The 18191-nt window shown below is 41.8% G+C and overlaps 1 protein-coding gene across 1 annotated transcript in view; it reads left to right on the top strand.

The window, feature by feature from the left end:
• The window catches only part of MTMR12 (myotubularin related protein 12), a 1177010-nt gene that overhangs the window by 1070810 nt on the left and 88009 nt on the right, over positions 1 to 18191 (top strand). Inside the window, exon 15 of the mRNA XM_044073440.1 lies at positions 4804 to 4955. Within this exon, the coding sequence (XP_043929375.1) occupies positions 4804 to 4955 (152 nt within the window). The remainder of the gene's footprint in view (positions 1 to 4803; positions 4956 to 18191) is intronic.

Genomic DNA, 18191 nt, shown 5'->3' with positions numbered 1-18191 from the left:
CTTCTCCACTAAACCACCAGCTGCCAAAGTATTGCACAAAGGGGTTTCATCACACAGCTTGGAAAGTGGATGCTCTGTCTTTCAGTTGGAAAAACCTTCATGTCTATGCCTTTCCACCTCTGCCTCTTCTTCCAAAGGTATTATTAAAGGTCAGACAAGACAGGCCAAGGATGATTTTGATAGCTCCAGATTGGCCTCGGCAACACTGGTACCCACTTCTAAGGAGTCTTGTAAAGAAGCCTCCATGGCCTTTACCTCTGATTCCTCATCTGTTATCTCAGAAGGACGGTCATCTGCTCAATGTCAAGCTTCAATCTCTTCATCTCACAGCTTGGCATATTCTGTGTTGAAGAAAAATGGAAGAGATTTTTATTTTGGAGTACAGCAAAGAATTTGGAGATTTCAGAGCCTAATTTGAGTGTGGCTCTTCAATATCTTACTGAATTATTGGACAAAGGTTTGTCCTTCTCTTCCATAAAGATTCATGCTGCAGCAATTTCAGCTCACTATGATTGTGACCCACCTTTGTTTTCGCATCCTTTGTTCAAGCAGTTTCTTAGAGGGCAAAGAATATAAGACCCGAGCTCCTACTCCTGCTTGGGATCTCAATTTTGTGTTGGAAAAACTTACTCTACAACCTTTTGAGCCTGCAGCTACTGCTGAATTGAAATATTTGTCATGGAAGACTGCTTTTCTGTTGGCTATTACTTCTGCAAGAAGGGTGTCTGAGTTGCAGGCCCTTATGGCAGTAGAGCCCTTTTTTTCCATAAGGACAGGGTTTCATTACGTACTAATCCTTCCTTTATGCCTCAGGTGGTTTCTAGTGTGGCTTTAAACCAAACTATTCATTTGCCTACTTTTTGCAGATCCTCAAAATAAAGGGGAAAAGATTTTGCACACTTTAGATGTACACAGGCAATTGCGTTATTATTTGAGCAGGACTAAAGATTTTAGGCAGTCTCAGCAGTTACTTGTTTCTTTTGCTTTGAGTTCACAGGGCAAGCCTGTCTCAAAACAAACTATTTCTAGGTGGATTGGCTTTTGCATTGCATTTTGTTATTCCCATCATGGCAAAGAGGTTCCAGCTGGGATTAGGCCTCATTCCACTAGGGCTACTGCCACTTCAACAGCATTTCTAAGGGGTGGCAACTAAGGATATTCTGGAAGCAGCTACTTGGAGTTCAGTGCATACTTTCTCTAGGCATTATCACCTGCCTATATACTCTAAGACTAGGGCTGGTTTTGCCACAGCTGTTTTACAAGGCATGTTGTCAGCTCCTGCTACTTTATAATTTGCCAGCCTCCTTACCTCTGCTTTGGGATTCTACCCAATAGTCAGGACTGCAGCAAGGGAAGACGAAGAACATAGTACAGTTTTGTACCTACCATAAATGTAGATGTTCGAGATTCCTTGCTGCAGTCCAATACCCTCCCTCCTTCCCCTCTGTGTTTCAGGGTGGTTGTGTAGGTGAGTTTACATGCTTATATTTTTTATATATATATTGCTGTATATATTGTACATGTTTTTTGGTGCAGGTTGTTTTGGGACTTGTCTTTTTGGGTCTTCTGACATCTGGGGCAAGAAAAGACTGAGGAAATGACGTCGGTCATGCGCATTAGTACCCTGACGTACTGGCGTCAGTCTAAGCGCCATGACCCCGACGTCAACTCTCTGGTATTGACTGGGCCCGACTGGGGGACGACTACCCAATAGTCAGGACTGCAGCAAGGGAATCCTCGAACATCTACATTTATGGTAGGTACAAAACTGTACTTTTGTCATCCTTGCATGCTATTGGCAGTGTTGCTGCATCCAGGGAACACCCCTGTGGTGTCACCTATGGCCCCCACCACTCCTTTCACATGCAAGTCCACCAACGACTACAGCTTTGTCTCGCTGCACCAGTACTATACATCTGTTGCATACATCTGGCCACTAGTACCCCTATGAGACACCATCTCCTCACTACACTGATTAGCTGGCTCCTCTTAAGCTCTCAGCCATGTACTATTGTGATTGTTCAACATCCTGTAGTAGATCCCCTTCCAGATACATAGCATTTACTGATACAGCTCACTGTTCTCCACCCCACCCTGTGCCTTGCCCACCTCTCTATGTGAAATGGGTAGGTAATGTCTGTAGCATGATGTTGGACAGTCCATGCACAGTACTGCATAGCCTGGATAATGGCATTTGCATGTATCAAGTTTATTCTTTGTTGTCTCCTCTAGCCCATCAGCCTTGCATGGTGTTCGCTGCAGCCAGTTCCTCCACTGACTCCTCACCTGACTCCTATTCTGCTGCTTTCTGGCAGCCAAGATAATGATTGCATGCCATAGCTGTTTGTATGCTTACTTATTGTGCAGTGTGGTGCACACAGTGAATACCTTGATGGAGGTCTCTGCAGCACTCTGAAGCAAAGTACATGAGGTATTGGGGTAACAGAAGCAAGCTTTCAATACACCAAATGCATGGTTGACAGTGCCAAATGACATCTCCACTGTGGTCTATGGGTTGGTTATTGGTGCTGCAGGTCATGACTTCATGGCAATATCCAACATCATTTGCAGTACACAGTAGTAGATGGCTGTATGGATGCACTAACCTATTATATGTCCTTGTGGAAAGTCTCCCCGTACAAGTCCTTGGTATAAGTTGCAGTTTGGCAAATGTGGGAATCATGCAAACACTGTGGATGGCACACAGATACTTTTATTTGCTTTTGTTTACAAAGTTGTACATTATTTTTAATCACTGCAAATTTCATACCTCTTGCCATTTGGTTGTGTCCTAGCCCTTCCTGTTCATCGTTTGGTACCATGTAGAGAAGGTGTGGTCTTGTTGTCAGTGTCAGTGCAGTCAATGGCTCCTAGCTCCTCAAGGAACTGGTCTATTTCATAGAAGACTCCTATAGTGGTATTTCTCATCTCTGAGGTACATGAGAACCACATATGCTCCTCCATATGCTGCAGTATGAGGTTAAAGAGCTGGTGCAGAATTCATGAGGCAGATGCCTGTGAAATGTATTATGTCCCTTGAAGGCCTCAAGAAAATTCCTGTAGCAAAGATGGTTGGTACTACACCGATGTTCATATTCATTGGATTATGCATTACATGCATCCCATGAGAGTCCCTGTGAAGACAGAACATGTCTACTAGCTCCCGTATAGTGCCTATCCACACAGTAGCATTTGTCTATGCCCCTGTCAGGGAGGTGATGGTAGATAAACTACAGACAAACACCTCTACAATGTGGTGGGTGACTACGTGCAACACTGCAGTCACTCACTCAGAGTGTAGCCACTAACATTTGCTGTTCTGTATGGCTAATGCTGCTCTTAGCTTGTGATCATGTGACATGGCATCCAGGAATGGAATAAGCTGTAGCTGTAAACCATAAGCATGGATGTGGCACCCAGGAGCAGGTTAAGTTCTTCTTACAAAGCACAGGCCAGGAGGTGACATCCAGGAGCAGGATAATCTCTAGTTACAAATTCCAAGCTTAAGTATGCCATCTAGGAGCAGGATATGTTCTAGTTACAAAGCACAAGCCTGGATATGGCATCCAGGAGCAGGATAGGTTCTAGCTGAGCAGTTATACAATAATCTTGCATTATTGCTGTAGGATAGTGTCTTACTCTTCACTGGTTTTCCTCATTGAGTTGGGCTTGGAATTCTATCTTCTGCTCAAGGTTTTCTGAAGTAAGATAGTACAATTGTATCACATTCTGTCCTGAAAAATCTGAGAGGGCGTTGCAGTGAGGTTGATTTTCTGCAGTTTGTTTTCTGAAAGTCTCCTTTTCCAGAGTTATGCATCTGGTTCAAGAAGCTGGAATATGCATCCCTTCAATACCAGTCTTGCTGCGAGTGAACCAGAGAGAGGGATGGATTTGAGTGAATCGTCTTCATGGCATTTTGTTCTGTGATTTCTAGTTCTTTGATTGGTGCTTAAATAAAATATCTTTACTGTAACTATGCAGTAGGAATAAGCTTGCATTTGTAATCTGCCTTGGTTTCTTTTGACGATCTGTACAATAATAATTTAATGCTGAGATGATGTCATGTTGGAGAGTGTATATAATGTTACTTTTTTGTGCATGTTTTGAATTCATCCCAGGCCATTCAGTTCTGTAGAAATGGTGTTGCACAAAGCATGATCTTTGATCTCACAGTCACTACCAGAACAGTGTTTAATGGTACAAATGTCTTGTTATGCTGGATTAGACATTTTGGAAGTAGAGCAGGAATGGATGGCACAGTACATACCACGATGCAAGGGCCAAATGAACAATTTCATAGGATTTGCTATTGGAGACACATTATTGGTGCAGCAGATGCAAAGAGAATGTCTGCATTTAATGTTTAGAGTACTTGTTTGAGATACAGTTGGATGGCTTATCATAACAAGTTTAATTTTGTCCTCAGTCAGTAATAAACAGAACTGACCTTCCAAGCTTTAGTTATGGGATTGGTTCTGTTAACTGGGGAGGTCATAAGTAGCAAACTTGTAACCCTCATTGTTTTATGTACAGCAGCTTCTACAAACATGTCCATTTCATATTATATGTGGCTTGTTTTGTATGGTGTCTCAGGTTTTGTAAGCCTGTTTAGCATCTGTGCAATAACCACACATTTTTCTGAGTATTGTTCTAGAAATTTATTACATATATTTTTTCTGCTTATGTAAATCAACACAGTTTGAGTGATAATTGCACTAAACATGTTTTTTAACTGTATGCATGGTGTGAACATGTGACTTAGTCTTTGATTTTGGATTTTCTTGTTTTGCTAGTCCAGAGAAGGTCAGTGTAAAGGGACTAAACCCTTGCACTACCCCACCATTTGGGAGTGGTCATTACAGTTTGATCTCAGGTGTCAAGAAGTTTTCAACAATCCTCTCTATTCTGAGAAACCAACGACTGCAAAACTTCAACAAAAACAACATCGGCCTAAGGTGAGCCTGATTTTCTACTAGTATGTCTAGTACACCATTTGTGCTCATTGAAGAGGTCAGAATATTTTGAAACTTTAACTATGTACAATGACACATTTCTTTATATGTTGATTCACAACCAATAAAAAAACTGTACAAGTGAAAATATCATGTTACACTGCAGAAGAAGAAAACAGTGGACTACATGAATGAGTTATCAGGGTTGCCTTTTAGTGGACTTAGCTGTTGCTTTTAAGTACGTCTTTCAAGTACTTCTTTCTTTAGGTTTTGTCTCATAAATTATTTCTAGACACAACAGCTTCCATCTTCCTTTTCATCCTAAATATACTGTTGTCAAGGTTTAAGGCCAGTTTTCAGAGGTGGATGAATTCCAGATGAGACCCATTAGTGGTGGTTCCTTTAGGTCAGGAATTGCCAGCAGTTCTAAGTTTTGGCATGTGCACATAGCTTTGACTGTTGTACTTTCCAGAGCCAAAAAAAAATTCTTCCATTTGTTGTGAATTTTCTTGAAGTCTCAGTGTAACCTTTTTCATTTCATTTGTTTAAAATTGGTGTCCTACCTGTCCCAAATCTGTAAACTCCAGGTGTCCTAAATCTGTAAACTCTCTACTACCAAGGTATGCTTTGCATGATATATATATGTGTGTATATATATATATATATATATATATATATATATATATATATATATATGGGTCTACATTGTTAAATCGAAAGTAAGGTTCATCAAACCGTACTTTGTCGAACTCACTTCAGCGAAAGTGCATTCCATCGAAAATGCACTTTCGAGAAATAAACAAATAAAACTAAATTAAAAAAAAATAGCATGCTACACAGTATTATGCAGGGGGGCAAGCCTCCCTGCACCCACCATGTGGGGGGCTGTGCCCCCTATAACCCCTCTACTTTAATATTCTCACTCCAAGGTCGCACTGCAGTGGGGAAAAGGGAATATTCCCTTATCCCCACTGTAGTACACTCTCAACAAGAGCTTCCTTAGTTGTACATCAACAGTATACATTGATGTACATGGTACATGCAAACAGCATGTTTTTTTTTATTTTTTTGTTTTCTTTAGCGAAAGTGCATTTTCGACAAAATGCACCATCGCTAAAGTAATTTCGACAAAGTACGGTTTAATGACTCGTACTGTCGACAAAACAAATAGGACCCATATATATATATATATATATATATATATATATATATATATATAGAGAGAGAGAGAGAGAGATATATATACACTGAAAAAAATAAAACCATTAATAAGAGAATTATTTTTAAATTTTGATCATTATGTGACAGCTGTAGACAGGGACTTCTGCTTCACACAGCTGTCAACCAAATTTATTTCACCTGGATCAAAAGATGCTGCTGTTGATTATATTCAGCAGTGATCTCACCTGTTGTACAGCACATCACTATATTTGGGATGTACCTCACCCAAGATATTAACAAACTCAGAAAGCCACAGAGGTTCCTAATGTAAAAGATATCTAGTCTTAAGATCCATCATTAGCAGTAGAGGTTGGAAACACTGTTCCTGTACTCTTACAGATTTCAAAACAGTAATGTGTGCCTCACTTACTGCACACCTAGAAGTATGAGTGGTCCATCACCCCTTATATCCCAGTAAGTCAAATAACACAGACAGCAATAGAACCAGAACTGAACCTTCATCAGCAGATTAACAGAATGCTATGGAGAGTGAAATTCATGACTCATTGCCTCCCCCTTCTCTGGAACAAACTATCTGTGCGCACTAAGCAATGTGATTCAATATCTTCCTTCAGACTAATCCTGGATAGCTGGATGAGTACTCTCAAATTTCCCCAAGGACTAGCTTGGCTTCTCCCTCCCAGAAAAAGGAGGTAGGGTCTTTGGGTGGTTACTGGTGTTGATTTACATGGTCATTGGACTAAAATAGCTTTGAAACTCCTATGAGTAATTTTGTAGGGTAATTTTAATTGCTTCAAAGTGTTTTGGGCAAATACTTTGTGATGTTAGAAGCTAAGATGTTGATCCATCCAGATTCTGACACATTTTTGCACATTTACTGTTGGAAGATTTCCAGATGGGTCTTTCTGGCTATTTTACAACATACGTGGGTACAGTTTTGTAAATGTACCTGGCCATAGACTGAGGAAAGCAAACAGCAAAAGTAGAAATCATGATTTCCTAAACCCTTTTTTGACACTAATGCTAGAGTCTTGTTGCTCAGTAGGTGCTCAAACAAGCAGTTGTAAGGGCTGCTCTCCCTTTATGAAAGGCTTTTAGTGTATTTTGACAGTGATTTCACTTACGAAGCAGTCCAAAATGAATACAGAAGATGCCTAGCATTTTAAATTCTTAAGGGCCTGCCGCTGCACACTCTGTTTCAGTAGGGTAGTTGCTCTGTAAATTAGCAAACTCATCCTTTGACAGACACACACCCCTTCACATTCATAAGCCCATTCTTCAAAATTATAAAATAGGTATGTCATGCTTTGAAAGTTTGACCAAAATATTAAAAAATCTGAAAACATCTTAATTGTTTTACAATCTCTGGCATAAGCACTGAGCTTCTAACAATCATTATTATTATTTCATCACTTAGATTGTTCATTTCAGTATTTGAATATCTTAACAAGAACTCTCAAAAAATGTTGGTAACCTTTTATATCTTGGGACTCGGATTGATGATTTCCAAAATGTGGAGACCAAATGGTGGAAAATCTGGGCTTACATATACTAAGTCAGGAATTTCCATTTATCTGAATGTTACCTTTTCTCCAACTTATACTGATGTTGAAGTTGGTATATAGGTTTAGCAGGTGGGGGAAGCTTGCCCCCACATTGAGGAGTGAATTGGGGGGGGGGGCTTGACTTCTGTAAAGGAAGTTGTTTAAATAAGAAAAATGATATTCACACCTTTCCTGTATTTTCTGTCTTTTTTTGTCAGTGTCTCTGGAGTGTGCAATGCAAGTCTCACGATTTTGACAGGGAACCCAAATGCATGTAGTGGTCTCTGTGTCTTTATTGCAATGCTCATAACACCCTCTGTAATGCACAGTTCCAATAGTTGTTTGCTAATGTTGCCATGCTGGGCAACCTGCACCAAACTGCATTTCTTTTGCCTGCACTCATTGCTGGGCCTACAGTGTGACAGACTGTACATCTCAGTGCACCGCACAAAGTCTGTCCCCTAGAACACTTTGTGCCTGTATTTTGCAGGGTGCAGACCCTACTGCTGCTTTGCACCCTTCATCTGTATGTAAATATTTAGAAAGCTCCCGGCAGTGTCACACCACCTGTTTCTGCTCTGCACCATTAACTGATGTTTATGGTTTGGGAAGCAACAATAGCACCACTGACATGCAGCACATATTAGCACTACGCTATTGCAGTCACCCTTCACCTTCCCCAGAGACTTGATTCATCTTTAAGATAGAATGTCTACCAGGTCTAAATGGGGTATGTAGTTTGAAACCAGTTTTAAAGTCTAGACCTTTAAGGAGATAGTATAGTTTAAATAATTGAATTACACACCTTTAAAGTAAAATACTGTTTGGTTTGTTGAAATTAAATATATATTTATTTATTTATTATTTATTTATTTTACATTTGTTGACCGGGATAGTCCGACTGGATACATGTCCTTTTTCAGCGGAGGCCCGGGGAGAAAAGCTCCACAGAGATAACAATATATAAGTAGGTTTACAATATACATACATGTAATGAAGAGACAGATGAGGAGACAAAAGAGAAAAAAACTCAACAGGCATAACAGTATGGAAGTAGGATTACAAATCCATAGATAAGATGGGGAGACAGATGCTAATTCATATTATTAAATTTTACTTAGGTTAGATGTGAAAAACAATTGGGCAGCTAAATATTTATATTTTAAGACTACTGTGTTACCTATTGGTTTTAATTTGAAACTGACTTTTATTGCGTAAATGCTATTTTGATATTTAATTAGTGCTGTATTATATATGCTCCTTCTTGTTACACTTGAAAAAGCATTTATAGGTTCATAGGTTCATACTAGGCTATCTGCCCAAGGGCATTTATAAGCCTAGCCAGAGTTTTGTGGCTTTCGCCACCCCTTTAGTTTGGAGGATACTATGCCCATTATTTTGCTGTGCCTCTGTCAAGCAGTGACACTGAGATAATCCCTGGGGTATATCTGCGATCTCCCATCCATTGGTCAAGATTTCTCTTGAACAAAGCCAGCGAGGTGCTCTGCCTCACATGTACCGGGATTGTGTTCCACAGCATGGGGAGTCTCTGGGTGATGAATCTGTCCCTCCAGCATGTCCTATTAATAACCGTGTCAAGGTTTAAGTCTCCCGCCCTTGTAGTTCTGAGGGATCTAGATTTTTTGAGGTGAAGCATGTTCATCAATTCTGGGTTGGACATGGCCTTGTATGTCAGGCACAGGTCACCTCTGAGCAGACGGTAAGCGACTGAGTAGAGCTGAAGTTCCTTCAGTCGGGCAGCATAGGACATATTTTTGAGACCTTTTATCCTTTTGGTGAGGAACTTTTGGGGCCTTTCCAGTTGCTGCAGGTGTCGTGTCAGATACATTCCGAATGGGGCATTGTACTCGATCATTGGCCTGATGAGTGATGAGTACAGGGGGACGATGACTTCCCTTGATCTAGAAGTGAATCCCTTCATGATTAGGTGGGCAATGTAGAAGGTCTTCCTAACTACTTTGGCAACGTGAGTATCAAATGAAAGGTTACTGTCAACCTGGGTACCCAGATCCCTGATAACCTCTTCTGTGCTTAGTGGGTTGCCGCCTATATGGTAGCTAGGGGTAACCTTGTTTTTCCCGAAGGGTATGACTATGCATTTTTTGGCGTTTAACTTTAGGCCATGGTTCTGGCACCAGTTTTCCGTTTCTATAAGACCCTTCTGAAGGATATCTGTGTCAGATGTGTTCTCAACTATGGCGCCCAGTTTGCAGTCATCTGCAAATTTTGTCAGCCATAATCCTCCTGTGTTTGCTTGTACATCTGAAAAGTAGATGCCAAACAGGAGAGGGCCCAGGACTGAGCCCTGAGGGACACCACTTGTGACAGGCTTTGAGTCTGACATGGCGCCAGCAACTCTGGCCCTGTGGGTTCTGTCACTTAGCCAATTTGCAACCCATCTTGTGACGTATGGGTTTACATTTAAGCTGATGAGTTTTTCAATGATACCTGAGTGGGGTATTGTGTCGAAAGCCTTTGCCAGGTCGAGGTAGGCTGTGTGGACTGCCTTTCCCACATCAATGGCCTTGGTGACTGTTTCGAAAAAGTCCACCAGGTTTAAAAGGCATGATCTGCCCTTGACAAAGCCAAACTGGGTCGGATCCAAAGTCTACAAGTCTCCTATGTCTTTATTTATGAGTTCCATTATGATCCTCTCCATAGCTTTGCAGATCACTCTTGTCAAGCTGATGGGACAGTAATTTCCCGGGTTGGTGGAGGCACCTCCTTTGTGAAGTGGGACCACAGTTGCCGTACGCCACTCCTTAGGCACGTATCCTGAGGTGAGGCTAAGATTAAACAGCTGCCCTAACTGCGGGTTTAATTCCTCATTGAGTTCGTGGAGCACACATCCGGGGACACCATCTGGTCCCATGGATGCTGTGTTTTTTTGCCTTGGAGAGAGCAGTTCTCACCTGAGCGTTAGAGATGTTTGGGGGGCTATAATTCTCTGGTATAGATATCTCACCTTTTAGGGGGGGGAGAAGTTTGCACTGAACCTGTCTGCCAGTATGTTGGCAATGTCTGTAGGTTCAGTAATTTTTACATAATTTTGAACTAGTTCTGAGCATAGCTGGGAGTTTCCTCCCAGGTTTCTAACATAGCTAAAGAAGGCCTTATGATTGTCCTTTGAGTCCTTAGCGACTTTTCTCTCAAAATTTGCCTTGGATGATTTTATGAGAGATCTTAATTTTTTACTTATAATGATCAAGGGTGTTTTCCCTTTTAAGGATTTTGCTCTGTCTTGTAGTAGCTTCCTCCTTTTGTTGTAGAGCTTGTTTATGGCTGGGGTCCACCAAACTGGACGCTTGCCTTTGGTACAAAGGGTCTTTGTTTTGTTTGGGATTGCCTGATCCATGCAGTCCTGTAGGTGCTGGTAGAAGGCATTTGTAAGTGATTCAGCGGCTTGAGTAATGGTTTCCGCAGTCTCGGGGGCCTTAAAAGAGACCACACTAGCCTTTAGAAGTGTGAAATCGGCTTTTGAGAAGTTCTTCACTGTGGTCTTTTTTTTATGTGAGAAAGCTTGTGTGATAGGAAATATTTTTTGCTTTGGTGTTCTTTTAGCCAGTTTTTGTTTTTGGTTTGTATATTTTTTTCCCTTGGCTCAGAATTTTACTTGTCTGAGCTCCGTATTGTTGTAGCATTGTCATATGCTACCAGGCTGTCCAGCTTTATAAAGGTGTCTAACTGCTGAATGTCAGTAGTCTACCATCCGTTTTACCAAAAATGTCTTATTGGTGCATCAAACTTTCCTTATATATATATATATATATAGAGAGAGAGAGAGAGCTTTATTTAACTCATTTTTTATGCTGGAGAAGGAAGAACGCGGGTTATACACAGAAACACTATCATTTTCATAATCATTATTCTGTGAAATGATGGTGTGACACAGATCATCTATTCCTGTACTTGCCCTTATATCTTAGTACCAGGTTTAAATTTTCTTGTCAGATTTCACAAGTGATAGCCACTGTCAGCTTACAAATAGTGTATTTTCATGGCTGCAAAAGCTCCACTTCAGAAAAGAATGTGTTCAGTGCAGCTAACAGATGGGTTTAAGTGGCATTTACTGTGTAGCCTGACTTGTGTTCAAAATCGTGCACATTTGCAAGATATTGTGATGAAAAATAAAAGGTGATTAAATATATCCTGAAGATCTACAAACAGCATTTACTTATTGCTCTGGATCTCTCATGGTTATCTATGTTTCCTTTATAAAAATGTATAGTTTAAGCTAGTTGTTCAATGTATAGGGCAAACAAGTGATGGTGGAACTTGGACATCCCTGACATAATATGTCTGCTCTACCTAAACAGAGTAAATAGTTCAGATGCCTCAACCATAGATGAAGTATCAGCATGCCTCTCAAATAAATATGAAAGCACATTGCCTCCAGCATGGCCTTAAAATAATCTCACTTTATGCTTGCAGTTTTTTTTCCAGCATGCATCTAAATTTAGATTGTGAAAGGGATTTGATTTCATAAACCATGCTGGAACAACACAGGCATCTCTTTTGGCATTATACTGTCACCCTTAATGCCTGGTATATGTGAATGATCCTTTTGTTTGTAGTGTATATTTAAAAAAGAGACTTAATGGTGAGAGGTACAAGGCAGCACATCGTTACTCCAAAAGCAGTGAGTAACTATGTTGAATCGGGCTGCAGTTACACACCTGATTATGATACGGGAGAAGTATGTGGGTATATAAATATATAAATATATATATATATATATATATATATATGGGTCTACCTGACATGGTCGACAGTTCATATGATCGACACTCATTTGGTCGACAAGCAGATTTGCCCCCTTCCCCAATGTTGTGCGACCCTGGAGTTGATATATATAGTTAGGGGGTGTGTGGGGGGTGAAGCCCCCCACCTAAAATGCTTGTCGATCAAATGAACTGTCGACCAAATGAACTGTCGACCATATGAACTGTCGACCATGTCAGGTAGACCCATATATATATATATATATATATATATATATATATATATATATATATATATATATATATATATATTTAAATATATATATATATATATATTTAAATATGCTAATACCAATACCTAGCTACAGGAGACTGCATGTCATGTACTACATTTTCCAGAAGTCAGTCACAGTAAACTCCTCTGGTAACCCATTCACATTGTGTTGTTTGTCAAATATTCCGACATACATCTAGATATTCCACTTGGTTTCATAACTATTTCAACAAAACATAAGCTCTCAAATAACCTATCCAGGCCAAGGAATTTGCTGTTGAGTCCCCACCCTGTGTGCCGCATAAAGTTTCTTTCTAGTGTTCATAATTATCATATCAAGACTGGATACTGTAGAAATCTTGTGGAGGCCCCAGTGGCCTAATGGATAAGTCACTGACATCCTAAGCCAAGGCCAGTCAGTGAGCACTGAGAATTAAGACTATAATCTGTTAGAGATGCTTCCTGTGGTCGGTCCAAGTTTTGATTTCCTCAGCCTCCATTTGCCTAACTGTGTGACCTGAGCAAGTCATTTAGCCAGACAGCGCTCTTGGGTTGCTTCTGAAAAAGGTCCCTGTGGATTTAGTGCTCTACCTTGGTTAGCAAACAGAGAAATGGGCTGTGGGTCCATTGGAAGCTACTAGGCTATTGGCCCTGAGGCCCTTATAAGCCTAGCCAAGAGTTTAGCCCATGTTTAGACAAGTCAGCACCCAAAGCCCTTGTCCAGCAGGGACAAAGGTGGAATCCCAGGGGTGTATTTTCTGTTTCCCATACAGTTATCCAGGTTGCGCTTGAAATGGGATAATGACGTACTCTGCGTGATGTGGAGAGGGAGTCTATTCCACAGATGGGGAATCTCTGGGACACAAATCTATCCTACCAACAACTCCTATTGATGTCACAGACCAGGTTGAGGTCGCGCATGTGGGTTACTAGAGTGGAGCTTGACTTGCGGATATGCAGCAGTCCCATCAAGGTGGGGTCTGAGATTGCTTTGTATGCCGGACAGAGGTCACCTCTGAGGAGTCTGTATGAGACTGAGTAGAGGGACAGGGCTTTTAGCCTGTCTGTATAGGGTAGATGTTTGAGGCCCTGGATTTTTCTGGTGAGGAACCTCTGTGGTCTCTCCATCTGGTGCATGTGTTTTGCAAAGTACATGCCAAAGAGGGCATTGTACTCAATAATTGGCCTTATAAGGGAAGAATACAGGGATGTTATGACCTCCTTGTCCCTGGATGAAATACCCTTACTTATAAGGTGAGCCATGTAGAAAGCTTTCCGTACAACGGAAACAGCATGGTGGTCAAAAGTCAGGTTGCTATCAACCCAGGTGCCGAAATCCCTCACGACTGATTGTGTGCTTAGGACGTTGTTATTAATGTGATAATATGTGGGGATGTCACTCTCCCCAAAGGGGATGATGATGCATTTTTTGGTATTCAGCTTGAGGCCATGTTTCTGGCACCAGTCATTGTTTGGGTGAGACTCTCTTAGAGGACGTCCACATCACTTGGGGAATTGATGACCGTGTCCAGCTTGCAGTCATCTACAGACTTGGTCAGCTATAGCCCACTGGTTTTGGCCTGCACCTCAAAGAGGTATATCCTGAATAACAGAGGCCCCAAGACCGATCCCTGGGGTAGTCTGCAAACTTGGTCAGCCATAGCCCACTGGTTTTGGCCTGCACCTCAGAGAGGTGTATCCCGAATAACAAAGGCCCCAAGACCGATCCCTGGGGTACGTTGTTCGTTATGGGTCTACAGCTTGAGGTGGCTTCCCCTATTTTGATTAGGTGGGTTCTATCAGTGAGACAGTTTGTTACCCATCTGATAACATATGGATTGATGTCTAGTTGAGAGAGTGTATCTGTTATGCCCGAGTGGGGAATAGTGTTGAAGGCTTTGGCCAGGTCAAGGTAGGCAGTGTGCACCATCTTCCCCTCGTGCATGGCTTTGGTGACTGTCTCAAAGAAGTCAACCAGATTTAACAAACATGATCTCCTCTTGACAAAGCCAAACTGTATGGGGTCAAGTGTTTGGAGGTTGCCAATGTCCCTGTTAATGAGGTCCATGATAATCTGTTACATGGTCTTAAAGATCAGGCTAGTTAGGCTGATGGGTCTATAATTTCCCAGATCGGTGGATGCTCCACCTTTGTGTAAAGGGATGACCGTGGCTGCCCTCCACTCGGCTGGGACAAAGACAGTACTCAGGCTTTGGTTGAATAGGGTGCCTAATGGTGCTCTAAGTTCGTGTTTGAGTTCATGTAGGATGCAGCCTGGAATGTTGTTGGGTCCCATGGAGGCTCTATTTTTTGCCTTTGAGAGGGCAGTGATGATCTGTTCCCTAGAGGTAAGGGGAGGGGGGCAGGTACAGGGGATGTCCTGATTTACTGATGGGGGGGGGGCAGAGGGGTGACATTTTTGCTGAATCTGTCAGCCAGTAGGTTGGCTATATCTACAGCATTTGTGTATATGGTGTCCTAGACCATCAGTTCTGAACAGATCTGGGTGCTTCCTTTGAGACTGTGGACATATGTAAAGTAGGCCTTATGACTGTCTCTAGTAGATGTGGCCTGTTTGGACTCGAAGTTGGCTTTAGAGGATTTCACTGGTGCTCTTATTTGCTTGTTCAGGCTAAGGAGAGATTGCTTCCAGTTGTTTCTTCTTGGTCCTTTTCAGCAATTTTTTCCTTTTGTTATATAGTTTATTTATTGCAGATGTCTACCAGCCAGGTTTACTCTTCCTTCGGAGGATGATTTTGTCCCGTCAGGTATTCCTGATTCCATGCATCTATATAAATGCTCGTATAGTACTTTGGTGTAGATTTGGACATTGGTGCCAGTTCCAACAGAGGGAGAGGGGGCTGTGAAGCTGTTTATACTATCCCTCAGGAGGTTGTAATCAGCTTTGGAGAAGTTTTTTTTTTGTTTGACCCTAGCTGGGGGGGGGGGGGGGTCAGGGGAGATGCTGATTTCGAAAGTGACCGGATCTTTTATGGTCGGATCTTACCAGGAATGATGATACTGTAGGGGTGCTGCATTGGTTACTCATGTTGGTTAATACCAAGTCCAAGATATTATCACCTCTTGTCAGGGTATCTTATTTTGGGTTGTATCATTTAGTCTGGCAGTTAGTACAGAAGATTTAGGCTGTGAACTGTTAACAAGCTATTTCTTGTAGTCCAGGGTTTCAGTCCATCAGCTTCCATTTACCAGCTCTATGATTCTGAGCCAGTCACTTTACCAGACAATGCTCTGAGGCAACTGGGAACTTGGAATAGGCTTTTCACCAGTCTCTTAGTAACTACCTATGAACATCCTAAAGTCTCATTTCCAAACATATTTTGGAAGAATTGTACAAATGGCTGAAGGACTGTAGCTTCAGTTTCTTTGTAGTCTTCTATAAGTAATCTTCTACATGCATTGTTGTAAAATTTATGTGTTGAGTGTCTAAATATTTAGATATTCTAAATGTGCCTGCAGTCCCTACATCGTGTCAAGATCACCACAGTACATTTCATTTTGAATGGGGTCATGTCATGTCATTAATAATTTTATGAATTACCAGTGCTTTGGAGGGAGACATTCAAGGTATCTGAGGCAGCAACAGTGATTAGTGTCTAGCAGTGATGGTAGGGGCCCACTACCGGTACCTGCATGGAGAGCTTGTATCACATTCTGAGGCAGGGGCGGGAAAGACAAAAGGATAAAACATTCAGATCCAAGATATAAACTCATCTCTGTCTTTACTTAGAACACAATGAGGATGTGGTAAGCTCTCAATTTTATTACACCAGTACAGTGCTCTCAAACAAGAGGTAGGCATCCTGTTTATCAGCTGCAGAAGACCATGAGGCAGTTAAGGTAAGTTCTTTAGTAGCCTGCTGTTAGATTCAACACCAGCTCAGCTCATCTCACATCCATCAGCTAGTTGATACTACACACAGGTGCAAGGAGACATGGTTTTCAAGTCTCTAGGATGCATCACTTGAACTACACTCAGGACCCAGGGAGTCAGCTCCTTTCACCTCTCCCTGAATGTTTTTACTGTGAAGGCAGTGTTAGTCCCCACAGACCTTCCACACATTGCTGGGCTTCTTGTTATCCATTTCCCCATTTAGGATTTTGGTACCTTCTTCACAGTGTGACATGTTCTTCCCAGGGTATATTTTTTGTGTGTCTGCTGCGTCTCAGCCCCCTTCCAACTGATTGCCCATTTGTTCCTCCAGAGAGGACTGGAGGTCGTCAGGTTGATAGCCATTAGGAGTGGTTCAAAGTTCTTTATCTTTTTTGCTCAACTTCCTTGCAAACATCTGCCCAACCCATGGGTGGGAAGTACATTGGGTGCCAGAGCTGCACCACCCCTCACTTCTGCAAATAGCTGATTGTAGCAGGATCATCTCACCTACCCACTGAAGGCGCTGTGTGGTTGTTTTCTTCGTTTGCACTAGGGAAACTGACCAGCATGCATGTGCCAGGAGTGCATGCCCATCCTCCGTGCTTGTGCTGTTAAGCATCAAAACTGCTGTTTAAACTTGGATTGCACGGGACATAGTCCAAGCTGTATCCTTTTAAGCCATCAGGGCACGCTGGCTGTTTTTCTCAGGAGTGGGGTCAGGCAAGGCTGTCAGGGGTGCAGAAGTACAATGTGCTCTGGTGTGTGCCTGCATTGCACTATGATTGTACTCATGCACTTTGTTATGCACACCTGATTGGGAAAGGTAACAACTTAAGGTTGTCCTGTATCTCTGTAATATATTCGTACTTATCTTACAGATGCACCGGCCAAGATCGAGGGTAATTCTGCAGTGTTATGCAGATGATATGAGTATTTCCAGTGCAGATGAGGTGAGTGTGCCTACATGTGTTGCATATTAGTGCGTCAAGCTCTTAATCAGGTACTCTTTATGCATCCCTTTTTCTGACTGCTTTGCGGATGATAATTATCTAGAACTGGATGGCAGCACATTCCTGCACAGTGGTGGCTTTTCAAATCACCTGAGCTGTAGCATGCTAAGGAATTACAGGAAGTGTTGCCTGAACTGCAGTGTGTAACCAGGGCACATTTGGTGAAGAGGTTGGCTGCATGGTCACATGTGGATGCACTTGTTTACCTTGTTCATATAACACGCCAACTTAGTGCTACTGCTGCCGCTGTGTCAGGTACCACTGCCATCCAGGATTCACTGCTTGAAGAGCTTCAACTACTGCAGCAGATGATTTTTCAAGGCTTGCCAGTGTGATACTGTAGACCCAGGACTTGCTTCTGAGTAGCCAGGAACATCATGTGGTATATGGGATGGTATCTACACTTAGATCTTCAGGGTTGCTGCTATATACGAACCTGTGAAGGTTAAGAAAAATGAAGTAAAACAAGTACCAAATATAGTTTGCTGCTTCCCGTAGCAATTATGTATCTGCATTTTCATTTTTTTTGCTTGTTTATAATGTTCCCTGTTCTGCCTGTTTTTTCCTGGGGCTGTTATCTTAATGCATTTTT

The sequence above is a fragment of the Protopterus annectens genome, chromosome 1.part1, assembly GCF_019279795.1.
Source record: "Protopterus annectens isolate FY-2018-M chromosome 1.part1, PAN1.0, whole genome shotgun sequence".
NCBI lineage: Eukaryota > Metazoa > Chordata > Ceratodontiformes > Protopteridae > Protopterus > Protopterus annectens.
The sequence above is the reverse complement of the archived record's forward strand: the minus strand, read 5'-3'. Positions and strand labels throughout refer to the sequence as shown.